This window comes from Panthera leo, chromosome A1 (genome assembly GCF_018350215.1).
Source record: "Panthera leo isolate Ple1 chromosome A1, P.leo_Ple1_pat1.1, whole genome shotgun sequence".
In the NCBI taxonomy this organism is placed as follows: domain Eukaryota; kingdom Metazoa; phylum Chordata; class Mammalia; order Carnivora; family Felidae; genus Panthera; species Panthera leo.
The window spans coordinates 84,872,603-84,891,242 of record NC_056679.1 but is presented as its reverse complement, the minus strand read 5'-3'; the positions used below and the strand labels follow the sequence as shown (position 1 = coordinate 84,891,242).

Sequence of the window (18,640 nt, the reverse complement as noted above, 5' to 3'; positions counted from 1 at the left end):
CACCAAAATACTGCTAGAACTGATACATGAATTTGGCAAAGTCACAGGATATAAAATCAATGTAGGGGCGCTTGGGTGACTCGGTCAGTTGGGCGGCCTACTACAGCTCAGGTCATGATCTCGTGGTCTGTGAGTTCGAGCCCCACATTCGGCTCTGTGCTGACAACTCAGAGCCTGAAGCCTGCTTCCAATTCTGTGTCTCTCTCTCTGCCCCTTCCCTGCTTGCTCTGTCTCTCTCTCTCTCTCTCTCTCTCAAAAATAATAAGCATTAAAAATTTTTTTTAATAAAATAAAATTAACATAAAGAAATCAATTGAATTTCTATACACCGATAATGAAGCAGAAGAAAATGAAGGGCTCAATCCCATTTACAATTATAGCAAAACCATAAAATACATAGGAGTAAACCCAACCAAAGAAGCAAAAGATCTGTCCACTGAAAACTACAGAATGTTTATGCAAGAAATTGAAGAAAACTGAAGAAATGGAGAAACATTCCATGCTCATGGACTGGAAGAACAAATACTGTAAAAATGTCTATACTATCCAAAGCAATCTATACATTGAATGCAATCTGTATCAAAATAACTCTAGCATATTTCACAGACCTAGAACAATTTCAAAATTTGTATGGAACCAAAAAAGACCCCAGATAGCCAAAGTAATATTGAAAATGAAAACCAAAGCTGGAGGCACCACAATTTCTGATTTCATGAAGCTGTATTACAAAGCTGTAGTCATCAATACAGTATGGTACTAGCATAAAAACAGACAAAAAGATCAGTGAAACAGAGAACCCAGAAAGAGACCCAGAGATGTATGTAAAACTAATCTTTGATAAAGCAGGAAAGAATATCCAATGAAGAGACAGACTCTTCAGCAAATGGTGTTAGGAAAACTGGACAGCAACATGCAGAAGAATACACCTGGACCACTTTCTTGTACCATATACAAAAATAAATTAAAAATGGATGAAAGACCTAAATGTGAGACAGGAAACCATCAAAATCCTAGAGGAGAATACAGGCAGCAACCTCTTTGACGCTGGCCATAGCCACTTCTTACTAGATACATCACTGGAAGCACAGAAACAAAAGTGAAAATGAACTACTGGGACTTGAAGAAGATAAATAGGTCCTGCACAGCAAAGGTAACTATCAACAAAACTAAAAGGCAACCTAGGGTACGGGAGAAGATATTTCCAAATGACATATCTGATTGATAAAGGGTTAGTATCCAAATCTATAAAGAACTTATAAACTGCAATACTCCCAAAAAAAATAATCCAGTTAAAAAACTGGCAGAGGACATGAATAGAATCTTCTCCAATGAAGACATCCCAATGGCTAACAGAAACATGAAAAGATGTTCAAAACCACTCATCAAGGAAATACAAATCAAAACTACAATGAGATACCACCTCACTCCTGTCAGAGTGGCTAAAATTAACACAAGAAAACAACGGATATAGGAGAAGATGCAGAGAAAAGGGGAGCTCCCTTTCACTGATGGTTGGAATGCAAATTGGTACAGCCACTCTAAAAGAGATGGAGGTTCCTCAAAAGTTAAAAATAGAATTACCCTATGATCCAGCAGTTGTACTACTAGGTATTTATGCAAAGAATACAAAAACACAGATTCTAAGGGGCATGTGCACCCCATATTTATAGCAACATTATCAATAATAGCCAAATTATAGAAGGAGACCAAATGTCCATCAATTGATAAATGGATAAAGATGTCGTGTATACACACACACACACACACACACACACACAATGGAATATTAGTTATTAAAAAGAATGAAATCTTGTCATTTGCAAATTCGTAGATGGAGGTAGAGTGTGGTAAGTGAAATAATTCAGTTAGACAAATACCTTATGATTTCACTCATATGTGGAATTAGAAAAAAAAAAAAGAGATGCACATAGGAGAAGGAATAAAACAAAAGGAGGGATGCAATCCATAAGAGACTCTTAACTATAGAGAACAAACTGAGGGTTGCTGGAGGGTTGGAGGTGGATGGGGAGATGCGCTAACTGGGTGATGGGCATTAAGGAGGACACTTGTGATGAGCACTAGGTGTTATCTGTGAGTGATGAATCACTAAATCCTACTACTGAAACCAATATTGCACTATATGTTAACTAACTAGAATTTAAATAAAACTTGAAACAAACAAACAAAAAGACTCCTAGAGTGGGAAGGCTTGCAGGGACTGAAGCAGGCCCAGTAGCAACCATCTTGTGGATTAAAAGATGAGGAAAGTAAATCACATTTTTAAATTTTTTTAATGCTTATTCATTTTTGAGAGACAGAGAGAGAGAGAGCGTGTGAGTGAGTGGGGGAAGGGCAGAGAGAGAAGGAAACACAGGATCTGAAGCAGGCTCTAGGCTCTGAGCTGTCAGCACAGAACCCGACGCAGGGGTCAAACCAACAAACCATGAGATTATGAGCTGAGCTGAAGTCAGACACTTAATCGACTGAGACACCCAGGCACCCCAGAAAGTAAATCACATTTTTAGATCAAGTATAGACACTGGAACTACAGGGCCACACCTATCCCACACACCCGACCTTGTCTGCCTCACCTTTTCTCCATCCTCCCAGTCTCCTCTCTCTTCCTACTTTTTCCTTCTAGAGACCAAATGCTTAGTGAGGTCAGTAAGACTAAGGGCTAAAAATGTCATGGGCTTGGGCATTTCAAAGAGAATTAATCACTTGCATAAAGTCTTTCATCAAACAGGACTTACCTTGAAGTTGAAGCCATGATATTCTGGGAACACAGAGTGGTCTTTATGTGCAAAGTCAAAGAATCTGTAAGGCAACAGAAATTGATTTTTAAAAATCGTATCTTAAGTAGAAAGGCAACAGGACTTTCTAGACCATTTAAGGAAAACAAAAACAAAAACAAAAAACATCTCTAGCTTAAGGTTCACCAGCAGAGTAAATGGACTGAGTATACAGGGACAGGGATGGTGTCTAGCCAACTGGTTAAGCAGAGGGAAAAACAACAAGATCTCCACCTCACACTTCACATCAAAATACATTGTAGGGCAGAGTTTCCCACCATCAGAATTATTGTCATGTTGGCTGAATGAGTCTTTGCTGTGGGGGGGCTGTCCTGTGTATTATGGGATGTTTAATAGCTCTCCAGCCCTCTATCCAAAAGAAACCAGAATACCCATCCCTTATTTGTAGAAATCAAAAATGTTTCCAGATATTGTCAAGTGTCCCATAGGGTAAAAATTGCTCCTGGTGAACAACTATTATTCTATATCAGGATTGCCAATGAAAGTTATTATAATAGTGGAAATGTTTTGTATCATTGGTACCTAATATGGTAGCTATGAGCCACCTATGATTATTAAACATCTGATATATGGCTTGTGACTGAGAAAGTGAATTTTTAATTTTATGTGATTTCAATTAATTTTAATGTAGATAGTCATATATTCCTAGCCAGCGGCCAGTGCATTTGACAGTGAAGTCCTAGATATGTAAAGAACTGACTATGAAACAAGATTCTCCTTAACAACCAATGGATTAAAGAAGAAATTAAAAAGAAAACTTAAATATATCTTGTTGGAGTGCATAGGTGGCTAAGTTGGTTAAGTGGTTTCAGCTCAGGTCATGACCTTATGGTTCATGAGATCAAACCCTGCATCGGGATCTGGGAGTCTGCGCTGTCAACACAGAGCCTGCTTGGGATTCTTTCTCTCCCTCTCTCTCTACCCCTCCCCTGCTCATGCTTGCACACTTGCACATGTGCTCTATCTCTCTCTCAAAAATAAGTAAATAAACATTAAAAAAAACTAAGGGGCACCTGGGTGCCTCAGTGGGTTGAGCATCCAACCTCAGCTCAGGCCATGATCTCGCAGTTCGTGAGTTCAAGCCCCACATCAGGCTCGCTACTGTCAGTGCAGAGCCCGCTTCAGATCCTCTGTCCCTCTCTCCTTCCACCCCTCCCCACTTGCACTCTCTCAAAAATAAATAAAATATTTAAAAAAATAAAAAGTATCTTGAAACAAATGAAAAAGAAACACAATATATCAAAACATATAGGATGCAGCAAATGATTTCTAGGAGAGAAGTTTATAGTTATAAACACATACATTAAATAGATAGAAAGATCCAAAAAAAAAAACACTTAACTTCATATCTTAGGAACTATAAAAAGAATAGATGAATGGATTAAAAATATGTGATACAATAGAATATTATTCACCCATAAAAAGAACAAAATCTTGGGCCCCAGGTTACAAATGCAGAGGAGTAGGGTGACCCTAAGTTTGTCTCCTTCCTCGACCACAACTAGATAAATATCAAATCATTATGAACATCCAAGAAACCAATCTGAGGACTGAGAGAACAAAGTTGCACATCTACAAGCAGAAAAAAGACCACCTTGAGGAAGGTATGAGGTGCAAAGAACTGATTTAAGAGAGAAAAGCGCTGCAGGTGCTGCAAAGGACATGGAGCCCTGAATATGGACAAAAAAGAGTTAAAGAGAATGAGAGAAAGAGTGAGAAAAAGAGTGAAAATGTGCAGGGGATTGCACAAGAAAACTCTTCCCCAAAACCACTGAGTGGCAAAAGGAAAGGGTTTTAATATTGGAGGTTTTATAAACAGCAGAGTGCAGAGTCTAAAGTTGCAGAGATCAGTGCCATCACCGTGGTCATGCCTGGCAGCATTAGCAGTGTTCTGGTGGGGAAGGACGGCAGACACCCAGGAGCAGGCAGATCCCCTGGATCAGACAGGAAGAAAGAGTTCCCCTGTCTGGGGTGCATTGGTAGAGGTGATATGGCCTCTCTGGGGGCAAAAGATCCTGCAGGAGCCATTGAACTGCCCTGTTCATCAGCAAAGGAACAAAGATACTGGCTGAGGACAGCAAACCTTGGTGCTGGCTTTGTGCTGTGATTTACCATAAACTCCAAACTGCTGTGCAGCCACATGACTGTTTTCTGGGACTGCCAGCACTGGCCACAGCACACAGCAAGACCCTCCCCCAGAGGATCAGCAGAAGTCTGCACCTCAGGGTGAGTTTTGAAACTCAGTCATGCCACAGATAAAACACAGAAGTGCTGTGCCTCCTGGTAGGCAGACAGTTCATACATAGGATGATGACGGGTATCTGACAGAAGCTTGGAACAAAGGAGGGGTGACTCTTTGATCATCTGTGAGGGCTTCCTGAGGAGCAGTATGCATGAGGTCCCTGATCCAGAGATAAGAAAGCAGGGAAAAACCATTCTTCCCCCATCCTTCAACTCTGACCAACTTCAGGGAACAAAACAGCATCACCAAGTGGAAGCTGGAGCTGCTTACTGAAAGCCTCACCCCACTGTGCTCTGCAAGTACAACTTGACTAGGGCAAGTCCTCCTGATAATCAGAGCAATCAGCTCCTACCCCAGAATATCAGCACAAATCCCTCACATGCACCAAGTCTACTGATAATAAAGTGCTACAAAGCTTCAGCTCTAGAGGAAACAGGATCTAGCCTCCTTTGGATTTATATATATGTATGTGTATATATGTGTGTGTATATACACACACATATATACACATACATATATGTACATATGTATATATAAATACAGAGAAAGGAATTTTTGTTTATTCTTTTTCTATTTTTATTGTTTATTTATTATAAAAGAGAGACAAAGTGTGCACGAGTGAGTAGGGGAGGAACTGACAGAGAGGGAGAGAATCCCAAGCAGGCTCTGCAATGTTAACACAGAGCCCAATGTGAGGTTCGATCTCACAAACTGTGAGATCATGACCTGAGCCAAAAGCAAGAGTCAGACACTTAACTGGCTAAGCCACCCACACGCTATTTTATTTTTTAAATTATTATTTTATTCTATTTGTTTTATTTTTCTTTTTTATTTTGGATCAAGTGTCTCTTAACAAGGAGACCAAAACACACTGAAGATCTAGCCTGCTTTCTTCTCTATCTCTTTCTCCCTCACTTTTTTTTTTTTTTGACCTCCAAAGTGACAAGTAGAAATTCATCCCATCCCAAAAGAAAAAAATGGAAAAATTCATGGCCAGAGATTTAATCAACACAGATATAAGATGTCTGAACTAGAATTTGAAACAACAATTTTAAGGGTACTAGCTGATATTGAAAAAAGCATAGAAGACACTAAGGAATCCATTACTACAAAGACAAAAGAACTAAAAACTAGTCAGGCCAAAATTAAAAATGCTATAACCGAGATACAAACCTGAATGGGTGCCATGACAGAGAGGACGCAGAGGTAAGAATCAGTGATACAGAATCTAAAATTATGGAAAGCAATGAAGCTGAAGAGGAAAAGAAAGGTTTCAGATCACAAATATAGACTTTAGGAACTCAGTGACTCCTTAAACTGTTATAACATTCCCAGAAGATGCAGAGAAAAAGGTAGAGGGTTATCTGAGTAAATTATAGCCGAAAACTTCCCTAATCTGGGGAATAAAACTGACACCACAATCCCAAGAAGCACAGAGAACTCCCATTAAATTCAACAAAAGTTACCCACCATGAAGACACATCATAGTCAAATACACAAAATAATACACACAAGGAAAAAATCCTGAAAGCACAGAGCAAAAAAGTCCTTCACCTATAAGGGAAAACATATCAGGTTCACAACAGATGTCCACAGAAACTTGACAGGAGAGAAGGGAATAGCATGATATATTCAATGTGCTGAATAGGAATCATATGCAACCAAGAATACTTTATTCAGAAAGGATGTTATTCAGAATAGAAGGAGAGATAAAGAGTTTCTCAGACCAGCAAAAACTAAAGGAGTTCATGACCACTAAACCAGCCCTGCAAGAAATAGTAACAGGGACTCTTTGAGTGGGGAAAAAAAAAACCAAAACCAAAAAGGATAGAAGGGAAAAGAGAACATCACCAGAAACACCAACTTTACATGTAACAAAATGGCACTAAATTCATATCTTTCAATAACCATTCTGAATGTAAATGGACTAAATATTCTAATCAAAAGACACAGGATGTCAGAACAGATTAAAAACAACAACAAGAAAAAACCAAGACCCCATCAATATGCTGCCTATAAGAGAGTCATTTTAAACTAAAGACAACTGCAGATTGAAAGTGAGGGGATGGAGAATCATCTATCATGCTAATGGCTGTCAAAAGAAAGCCACAGTACCCATACTTAGATCATACAAATTACATTTTAAATCAAAGACAGTAACAAGATGTTGGTGAGGATGCTGTGAAAGGGGAACCCTTTTGCACTCTTGGTGGAAATGCAAACTCTGGAAAACAGTATGGAGGTGCCTCAAACAATTAAAAACAGAACTACCCTACGACCCAGCAATTGCACTAGGTATTTATCCAAGTATACAAAAATGCTGATTCAAAGGAACACATGCACCACAATGTTGATAGCAGCACTATCGACAACAGCCAAATTATGGAAAGAGCCCAAATGTCCATCAACTGATGAATGGATAAAGAAGATGTGGTATATATCAGGGCGCCTGGGTGGCTCAGTTGGTTAAGCGTCCGACTTCGGCTCAGGTCATGATCTCGCATCCAATCTTCGGCTCAGGTCATGAGTTCAAGCCCCACGTCAGGCTCTGTGCTGGAGCCTGCTTTGGATTCTGTGTCTCCCTCTCTCTCTGCCCATCCCCCACTCATACTCTGTCTCTCTCTCAAAAATAAATAAAATTTTTTTTAAATATTTAAAAAAAAAGATGTGGTGTATATGTACAATGGAATACTAATTGGTGATCAAAAAGAATAAAATCTTGCCATTTGCAACAACATGGATGGAATTAGAGTGTATATGTAAAGCAAAATAGTCAGAGAAAGACAAATAATCATGATTTCACTCATGTGGAATTTGAGAAACTCAACAGATGAACATAGAGGAAGGGAAGGAAAAATAAGACAAAAACAGAGAGGGAGGCAAACCATAAGAGACTCTTATATACAGGGAACTGATGGTTGCTGAAGGGATACTGCATGGGGGGATGCACTAAATGGGTGATGGGCATTAAGGAGGGCACTGGTTGGGATGAGTACTGGGTGTTATATGTAAGTAATTAATCACTAAATTCTACTCCTGAAATCATTTTTACAATATATTTTAACTAACTTGAATTTAAATAAAAAATAAATTAAAAAAAAAATTAAAAAACATAAAGCAAAAAATAAATAAATAAAAAATAAACCAAAGACTGTAACAGGAGATGAAGAAGTGCATTACATCACAGTTAAGCGGTCTATCCATCAAGAAGATCTAACAATTTGGGGAGATTAAGTGTCTGACTTCAGCTCAGGTCATGATCTCATGGTTGGTGGGTTTGAGCCCCGTGTTGCAGTCTGTGTTGACAGCTCAGAGCCTGGAGCCTGTTTCAGATTCTATGTCTCCCTCTCTCTCTCTGACCCTCCGCTGCTCATGCTCTTTCTCTCTCTCTCTGTCTCTCTTTCTCTCAAAAATGAATAAACATTTAAAAAATTAAAAACAAAAGATCTAACAATTTTAAATACTTAGGGTCCAATTGAGAGTTCCCAAATATAAGAATCAATTAATAACAAACATAAAGAAACTCATTGATAGAGAACTTTAACACCCAACTGACAGTAATGGACAGATCACCTAAGCAGAAAATCCACAAGGAAATAATGGCTTTGAATGACACACTGGAGCAGAGAGACTTAACAGACATATTCAGAACATTTCATCCTAAAGCAACAGAATACATATTCATCTCAAGTGTACATGGAACATTCCCCAGAACAGATCACATTAGGTCACATATCAGTCCTCAACAGGTACAGAAATATCGAGATCATGCCCTTCATACTGTCCTATCACAATACTATGAAACTTGAAGTCAACCACAAGAAAAAATATGGAAAGCCCTTGGAGGTTAAAGAACATCCTACTGAAGAATGAAAAGGATTAACCAGGAAATTAAAGAATTTAAAATGTACGTGGAAGCAAATGAAAATGAAAACACGACAGTCCAAACCCTTTGGGATGTAGCAAAGGCAGACCTAAGAGGGAAATAGATCACAATATAGGCCTACCTCAAAAAAGAAGAGAAGTCTCAATACACAAGGTTACACAATAACCTTACACCTAATGAAGCTAGAAAAGGAAAAGCAAATAAAGTCTGAAGCCAGCAGAAGAAGGTAAATAATAAGGATTAGAGCACAATAAATGGTATAGAAATTAAAAAAAAAAAAAAAAAGATCAACAAAACGAGGAGCTGGTTCTTTGAGAGAATTAATAAAATTGATAAACCCCTAGCCAGACTTATCAAAAAGAAAAGACAAAGGACCCAAATAAATAAAATCACAAGTGAAAGAGGAGACATCACAACCAACACTTCAGAAATACAAACAACTCTAAGAGAATATTAAGAAAAATTATATGCCAACAAACTGGGCAATCTGGAAGAAATGGACAAGTTTCTAGAAAAATACAAACTAACAAAACTAAAACATGAAGAAATAGAAAATTTGAATAGACCCGTAACTAGCCAAGAAATTGAATGTTATCAAAAATCTCCCAACAAACAAAAGTCCAAGGCCAGACAACTTGCCAGGGGAATCCTACCAGACATTTAAAGAAAAGTTAATATATACCCTGCTCAAATTGTTCCAAAAAACAGAAATGGAAGGAAAACATCCAGTCTCATTCTACAAGGCCAGCATTACCTTAATCCAAAAATGAGAAAGAGAACCCACTAAAATAGAGAACAGGCCAATATTCCCAATGATCATGGATACTAAAATCCTCAACAAGATACTAGCAAATTGTATCCAACAGGACTTAAAAGATTTATTGCCCACGATCAGCGGTATTTATTCCTTGGATTCAGGGGTGGTTCAGTGTTCACAAATCAATATGATACACATTAAAAAAAAAAGCCACAAACCATATGATCCTCTCAATAAATGCAGAAAACGTATTTGACAAAGTATAGCATACATTCTTGAAAAAAAAAAAGCCCTCAGCAAAATAGGGATAGATAAAACATACCTCAACATAATAAAGTCCGTATCTGAAAGACCCCACAGCTCATACAATCCTCAATGGGGAAAAACTGAGAGCCTTTCCTCTATGGTCAGGAAGAAGACAGGGCTGTCCACTCTCACCATACTATTTAACATAGTATTATAAGTCTTAGCCTCAGCAACCAGACAGCAAAAAGAAACAAAAAGTATTCAAATCACCAAGGAAGAAGTCAAACTTTCACTATTTGCAGAAGACATGTTACTCTATTTAGAAATCCCAAAAGACTTCACCCAAAAATTGCTAGAACTGATAAATGAATCCAGCAAAATTGGAGCATACAATTTCAATGTACAGAAATGTATTGCATTAAACAACAATAACGACACAGCAGAAATCAAGGAATCAATCCCATTTACAATTGCACCAAAAACCGTAAGATACCTAGGAATAAACCTAACCAAAGAGGTAAGAGATCTGTACTCTGAAAACCATAGAACACTTATGAAAGAAACTGAAGAGGACACAAAGAAATGGAAAACCATTCCATGTTCATGGATTGGAAGAACATTGTTAAAATGTCTACATTTTACACAATGCAATCTACACATTTAATGTAATCCCTGTCAATATCCTGACCCCATACCACCAGCATTTTTCACAGAGCTACAACAAAGAATCCTAAAATTTGTATGGAACCAGAAAAGACCCCAGATAGCCAAGCAATCCTGAAAAAAAAAAGAAAAGCTGGAGGCATCACAATTCCAGATATTAAGCTCTATTACAAAGCTGTAATCATCAAGACACTATGGTACTGGCACAAAAACAGACACACAGATCAATGAAACAGATAGAAAATGCAGGAATGGAACCACAATTATATGGTCCATTAATCTTCAACACAGCAAGAAAGAGTATCAAATAGAAAAATGTCTCTTTAAAAAATGGTGCTGGGAAAACTGGACAGCAACATGCAGAAGAATGAAACTAGACCACTTTCTTATAACATACACAAAAATAAATTCAAAATGGATGAAAGACCTAAATGTGAGACAGAGAACCATCAAAATTCTAGAGGAATTTTGCTGTATTACAGGCAGCAACCTCTTTGACCTTGGCCACAGCAACTTCTTACTAGATACATCACCGGAGGCACAGAAACAAAAGCAAAAATGGGCTATTGGACCTTGATGAATATAAAAAGATCCTGCACAGTGAAGTAACTATCAACAAAACTGAAAAACAACCTAGGGAACAGAAGAAGATATTTCCAAATGATATATCTGACTGATAAAGGGTTAGTATCCAAAATCTATAAAGAACTTACCAAACTCAGCACCCAAAAACAAATAATCCAGTAAAGAAATGGGAGAGGACATGAACAGAAACTTTTCCAAAGAAGACAGCCAGATGGCTAATGGACACATGAAAAGATGCTCACCATCACTCATCATCAGGGAAATATGAATCAAAATCACAATGAGATACCACCTCACACCTGTCAGAATGGCTAAAATTAACAACACAAGAAACAACAGGCATTGGCGCGATTGTGGAGAAAGGGAAACCCTTTGGCCCTGCTGGTGGGAATGCAAACTGGTACAGCCACTCTGGAGAACAGTACGGAGGTTCCTCAAAAAGTTAAAAATAGAACTACGTTATAATCCAGCAATTGCACTATTAGATATTTACCCAAAGGATACAAAAATACAGATTCAAAGGGGTCAACGCACCCCAACGTTTATCACAGCCTTATTAACAATAGCCAAACTATAGAAAGAGCCCAAACGTCCATCAACTGATGAATGGATAAAGAATGGACACATGGACACATGGACACATGGACACACACACACACACACACACACACAGGAACATTATCACTCAGCCTTCAAAAAGAATGAAATCTTGCCATTTGCAAAGAGGTGGATGGAGCTACAGTATTTTATGCTAAGTGAAATAATTCATTCAGAAAAAAACAAATAACCACATAATTTTACTCAAATATTCAACTTAAGAAACAAAACAGATGAACATACGGAAGAGGGAAAAAAAAGAGAGGGAAGGAAACCATAAGAGACTCTTAATGATGGAGAACAAACAAGGTTGATGGAGTGGTGGGTGGGGATGGGCTAAATGGGTGCTGGGTAATAAGGAGGGCACTTGTGATGATGAGCACTGGATGTTGTATGTAAGTGATGGATCATTTTATTCTACTCCTGAAACCAATATTGCACTGTATGTTAACTTGTACTTAAATAAAAATTAAATATATATATATATATATCATATATATATATGGCTATATATGTTATTAAATTAAATTAAATATTTATTAAATATATTAAATTAATAAATATATTAAAATTAAATATATATATATATCATATATATATGATATATATATATATATGGCTAGATAAAGAAAATGTGGTATATACTTACAATGGAGTATTATTCAGTCTCAAAAAGGAATAAAATCTTGTTACATGTTATAGCATGGATGAAACTTAAGGATATTATGCTAAATAAACCAATCACAAAAAGACAAACACTGTAGGATTCCATTTATATGAGGTATCTAAATTATTCCAATTCATAGAAACAGAAAGTAGAAGGGTGGTTGCTAACACCAGTGGGGAGGGTAGAGGGAGAAATGGGGAGATGATGCTTAATGGGTATAGAGTTTCAATGTTGCAAGATAAAAGTGTTCTCAAGATTGGCTGTAAAACAATTTGAGTATATTAACACTAGTGAAAAGCAGTTAATATGGCAAATTTTATTTTATGTTAATTTTTACAATTATCAGAGAAAAAGAAGGTAACTTCTAGAGAAAAAATCTCCTACTTGCTAGAAGGATATAATAATTTTAAATTTTATGCACTTAATAACAACTTCAAAATAAAGTAAAAATTAACTGCAGAAGCTGACAAATCCATCACAGTAGTGAGAGATTCAATACACCTCTTTCAGTGATTAATGATCAAGCAGACAAAATTACTGAGACCTGAACAGCAAAACTGACAATGTTTGGTCTATCCTAAACAGCAGTGATGTCAGCAAGATGGAAGAACAGAAAGTCCCTATCTTGTGTCTCCCCACACAATGATTTGGCAGCCAACCACAGAAAAGTGCCTTTGTAGGTGCTTTGGGATCCAGGTAGCAGGCTTCTAAACTGGGGTGAACCAAGACTAAGGAAAGCTTCTTTGAAAAAAAGGCCAGCACTCTGGTGGCAAGTTCACCAAATGCAGCGTGGCCTACAAACCAAAGGCAGCCTCAACACCCTAGAGACTGAGCTCCAGGCCTGCCTGGCCATAGTCCTGCAACCAATCCCATGTGCCAAGGAACTTAGGAAGAGCCACAGTGTCCACACACCAATAATAGGTCCCCCAGCCTTGGACCAGACTACGGATCCCAAAGCACCCCTGTGTCCAGGCTCTAGTCCTGCCTTTAGTCCTGCTCACCCAGGGACCCAGCAGCACCCATCCATTCTTCTAGTATGAGGCCTGCTGACCTCAGTGTCAGCTGTGGACCCAGAAGCAGCCCTCAGACATGGTTTCAGCCTCTCTCTGCCACAGTCTAGGGTAGGTCCAGGGAACCAGTGGGAGACACACCGACCCAATCCCCCAGTGGCAGACCAGCTAATCTTAGTCCCAGCTGTGGTCCCTGAAGCAGTCCCTGTGGTTCAGCTGCAGCCTTGACTGAATGTGGTCCCAAAGGCAGTCACATCCACCTGGGGACCAGCAAGAACCACATCTTTCCGCAGAAAGTATTAACCATAAAGAAAATGATAAATTATACCACATTTAAATTAAGAACTTCTTAGTTCATCAGAAAAAACTCATAAATAGAAAAAGTTATCTGTAACAAATATAAGGGATTAGTATCTAGGAGACCCAAAGAATCTAAGATATACAAAGAAATCAGAGGAACAATTAAGAAAAACACAAATAACACAACAGGAAAATGGGTAAAAGGATATCAGCAGGTACTTCTCAAAGGAAATACAAACAGCATGCAAACATGAAAAGACAGTCAATCTCATTATTATTAGGGAAATAAAAATTTCAATCACGATTGAGGTATCATTTCACACATCACTTCACTAGGTTGGCAAAAATTTTAAAGGCAGACATTATCAAGTATTGGAGAGGACCATGAGTCATACAAGAGCCCTCATAGTGCTGGAAGGAGTGTAAAAGGTGCATTAGTATCTATGCCCAAACTCACACCCAGCAATCCACCCCAAGTATTTACCCTAGGGCAGGAGTTCTCAGCCTCAGCAATGACACTGGGGACTAAACAATTCTTCAGTGTGTGGGAGGGCTGGAGATGGGGAGGCTGTCCTGTGCATTACAGAATGTTTAGCAGCATGCATGACCTCTACCCATTAGAGACAGTAGCACCTCACTTGCCAGTTATGACAACAAAAAAGGATCTCCCTTTTTTTGTTGTATAATGAAATACAACAAAAAAAGTGAATGAAGAACTTCAGCCACACACACCACTGAATGAATTGCAAAAAAACTCATTAGCAAAAAAATTCATTAGCAAAAAAAACCCACATACTTCATTACATGCATTCATTTTATAAGGACCAAAAAGGTAAACAAAACTAAAGTATGTATTATCTGGAAATACATACATACACATGGTAAAACCATAAAGAAATGCAAGGAAATGATTAAAAGATACTTCAGGACAGTGGTTACCTCTGAAGAGAAAAGATGAACTGGAGCAGACAGATAAATGACTTCTAAGGTTTGGATAAGGTTCCATTTCTTAAACTGAGCAGGATATTCAACATTGTTTCATTATTTTTGTTCACATGCACTTTATATATTTTTTGCACACTCACACAGACACACACAAAGGCACAAGGATATTTGCACACCCGTGAGCAAATACTAGCGAGTTGATCCACTCTGTGCCCCTCAGGAAGACTGCTGTCTCCGGTGATGAAGGAGTGGCAGGCAGAAGGTATTCTGTGGTGTTCCAGAACACATGTATCTTGCACAACTAGAGGAAGAAAATTAGAAAACAGTTATCTCCCCACTCTATAGTCTCATGAAGAGTCTCTTTACAGAATCCTTATTTCTCAAAGCCCAGCCAGCCCACATCCCAGCTGGTCCACACAGCGTCTCTGACCACCTCACCTCTTCCTCTGGTCTACTTGACGCTGCATATAAATTCCCCTACAGCCCAACCACACAAGATGCAGGCATCATGGAAACAAGTCCCACAAGCCTGAGTATGTGACTATATCTGAGTGTGTATCTGAGTATGTGACTATAACCTCTATGGGCCTCCCACCTCCCTCCTCCTCTGACCTTCCTCAGCACTCAGGCAGGCTGGCTATAGATGCTAGGTGTCTAAACAGTAGGAGAAAGACCTTGGTCCTTCAACCCCTCTCCCCACCTCCCATTCACAAATCTGCAGCCTGGTAAGAATGTAGACCATGGAGCCACCAGTGGCAAGCTCTGTAACAATGGGTAAGTCGCTAACCTTGTCTGTGCCCACATCTCCTCACCTATAAAATGATATCTTCCATGGTACCAATCCTAGTGGGGTCACTGTGAAGATAAGAGTCAAGGCATGTGAAGCACATACAAGGGGCCCAGCTCTAAAAGTGTTAGCTATCATTTGAGATCCACAATCCCTCCCCCCACAATTCTCAGAAGTCAAAAATGCTGTGAAAACTGAACAATTCTTCAAAATGTACCAACAAACTCTGGCAGCAAAATCTAAAATGATGTGAGGCTCTCTGCAATCTCTATTTCTAACTGTAGGTATCCATACATTTTGCTGCAGAAATCCTGTGTTTGATTAGGGGTGCTTTAGTATGACTTGGATAAAATCCAAACACGTCTGGCCAGTTTGGGGTCAGATAATGTGACCTGCTTACCATTGCACAGTCATGCCTAACCCTCAGCAGCTCAGCTCATTACCTTTTTCTCTGTTGTGCCCTAGGCGGTCCTCTTCCACTCACTGACATTCAGTGACAGCCCCCAATCAGTCATTCTGACACTGGCCCATCCTCACAATCTGCCAAGGAGCTTCCCAGATCACAACTGCACAGGCCTTGGTATTAGATCAAGGCCACTAAACAGCCTGGTCCTGAGCCTTCCCCTACTGAGCCCCTGCCTAGGCTCAGGCCACCCTATGTCCTGCAATGTTCTTATCTAAGTCAAGAGTTACTGTATGTTGACCTCACCAAGTGCCCCCATGGCCAGGCAGTTGCCTGGTAAATTTATTCACCTTTATATCCCCAGAAGCCAACACAACTCCTGGCATGCAGTATGCACCCAATAAATACTTGCCGAACTGAACAAATGAGCAAATGGCCATAGTTCAGGGAACCTAATCCACCTTATCAGGCCTTCATTTTCATCTTCACCTTTTGACTTTCAGTCACTTATTCAGAACAGAACTAGGAACTCTTGATATATGATTGACCCTTACCAAAATATACTTATAAAGATTCTCTGAAACTGTGAGAAATAAGCCCTCTATTTTTTTTTTTTTTTTAGCAAAGGAATATTTTTAAAGATTATAGGCAGAATACGACACAATCACTTGGACATTTTAACAAGCTTATTCTGACTGTGGTGCAGCCAACTGAGGGCACCAAAGCAAGTACAGGTAGACAAAAGGCAGGATGGTGGTTCCCATAGAGAAAAGTGGGCCTGCCCAGGGAGAATTCAAAAAGGTAACCAAATCTGTATTGACTGCAGGCTAGAGCTGGGGGAAGAGCTGACAAGGGATGCCTTCCCCAGGAGTGTCTGGGTGGCTAGGGTAAGGTGATGTCATTCACAGAAATTGGGGGCACTAGAAGAGGACCAGATGTGAGTGAGCTCAAGGTGCCTTATGCTCATATTGAGGCAGAAACGCTTTTGTGATAACCCAGAAACGCATCATGTAGGCCACAGGCTAAGCAAGTCTGGGACAGAGAAATGACCTGGGCTGGACCTGGGTTTGCTCAAAACCACAACAATCCTTAAAGCCACAAGAGATCACCCAGGGAAGATGCCCAGACTGAAAGAGAAGATGGCCAAGGAGGGCATCTTCAGAGATTTGAGGACAAAAGGAGATAGGCCTGATAAGTAGAAGGAGAATCAGGAGAGGCTGGCTAGGACCAGGATGGGTCAAGGCACAGAGGATGACCAAAGCTGCCACTCTCTATTGGGCCTGGCAGGGAGGAAGAAAAGAGCCTCTGATTTGAGATCTGGTGCTTCCAATGCCACTCTGAAGGGGAGAGAGCCTCTACTGGTTAAAATGTAAATTTGTCCAATGAAACAACTAAATGCAACTAAATACTGACTTGGATCCTATACCACAGAAAAGAAATGGGCTAGACAAACAGACTGATCTGAATAGAACCTGTAGATGTTAGTGTCCTAGTTTTGCGGTTCTGTTAAATTAGATGTTAACATTTGGGGAGTCCAAGTGAATAGAATGAGAATTCTTTGTACTAGTTTCTAAACTTTTTCTTAATTCTGAAATTATTTCGAAAATATTTCTTTAATAAGACATTTTACAAATGTAAATGCCTCAAAGTTGAGCCACGTGCAAAACGGCTGGGGAAAAGCCTTTGTGAGACACCAGCCCCCTCCCCTCCTCTTCCCATTACAAAATCAAACGGAGAATAGGAAAACAAAAGGCACTCCGCGAACGCAGAGGCAGGCAGAAGCACCCAGCAAGTCCCCGCTCAGGGTCACCCCTCCCTGAGGGTGCTCCCTCCCCTGAGGGAGCGCGACCCGAGACTCGCCCCCTACCAGGTCTCTCCGCAGCAGGGACTCCGCCCACAGGTGGCGACCACTCAACTCCCGTACATCCTGCTTCAGCGCATTCCCGCCCAGCCCAAAGGTTCTAGGTTCTCTCGGCTGAGTCCGCACCGCCCTCAGCCCGCCTCCCGCCCTACAGCGGGAGTGCCGCTGTTCGGCCTTAGGAGCCCAGACGCCCATTGTCCCCATACCAGTCCCTTGTAACCACTATCCGCGCGCGGCGCTGAGGGCCAAAGCCTGGGATGCCGTTGAGAAAACGCAACGCCAGGCCCCACCGCTCCCGAACCCAAACCAGGGCGGTCCGCAACGCGAGCGGGCCGACGCCTACCTGCGCGCCGTGCGGGCTGAAGGCTAGCTGAGCTGCGCTGGACACAGCGCGAGGCAGGGAACCCCAAAGCGCCGGGCCGCGCCCGCCTCGGGCGTCGCGGCCGCGCAACGTCCGGCACCAGAGCGCTCTGGGCGCCTGGGCTTGCCTTCTGTGTCCCGCCCCAGTCACGCCCCCGACCACGCCCCCGACCACGCCCCAACCCGAGCAACCACAGAGAGGCCAGGGCCTCCGCAGAGCCTAGAGGGACCTTGGAAGTACCGGTCTGAGCTGCAGAAGTGTCCGGAGAATCTCTTATTTGCTCCGCTCACACTGCTCTCTCCCGTGCTAGTCTAGGCACTTTTCTCGCCCCTGGTCACAAAAGCAGGAGGCTTTTTTCTATCTAGGATGGTGGTTCTGTAAACAGAATGAGTTGGGGGGGGGGGGGGGGGGGGGCTCTGGAAAAGTACAAACTTCGCTTTCTCTACATAAGAAAAGTCATTTTAAGACCCTGACCATCTTGTGAAAGAATTTAAAAGCAAACAGCCGCTATCAAGCC

At 40.5% G+C, this 18,640-nt stretch overlaps 1 protein-coding gene across 5 annotated transcripts in view; it reads right to left on the bottom strand.

Annotated features, from left to right (window-relative positions):
* PGBD2 (piggyBac transposable element derived 2) overlaps positions 1 to 18,188 on the bottom strand; it is a 36,684-nt gene extending 18,496 nt beyond the window's left edge. The window contains exons 1-4 of one of the 5 annotated variants that reach the window (XM_042931358.1): positions 18,106 to 18,188; positions 15,499 to 15,566; positions 14,888 to 15,012; positions 2,754 to 2,817 (exon numbers count right to left, since the gene is read on the bottom strand). In XM_042931358.1, the coding sequence (XP_042787292.1) occupies positions 2,754 to 2,770 (17 nt within the window). In that variant the 5' untranslated portion in view covers positions 2,771 to 2,817; positions 14,888 to 15,012; positions 15,499 to 15,566; positions 18,106 to 18,188. Of the gene's footprint in view, positions 1 to 2,753; positions 2,818 to 14,887; positions 15,013 to 15,498; positions 15,567 to 17,768; positions 18,012 to 18,105 lie in introns of those variants that run through there. The other 4 variants (XM_042931348.1, XM_042931367.1, XM_042931342.1 and 1 more) reach the window with 4 other exon arrangements.
* Positions 18,189 to 18,640: the final 452 nt, after the last annotated feature.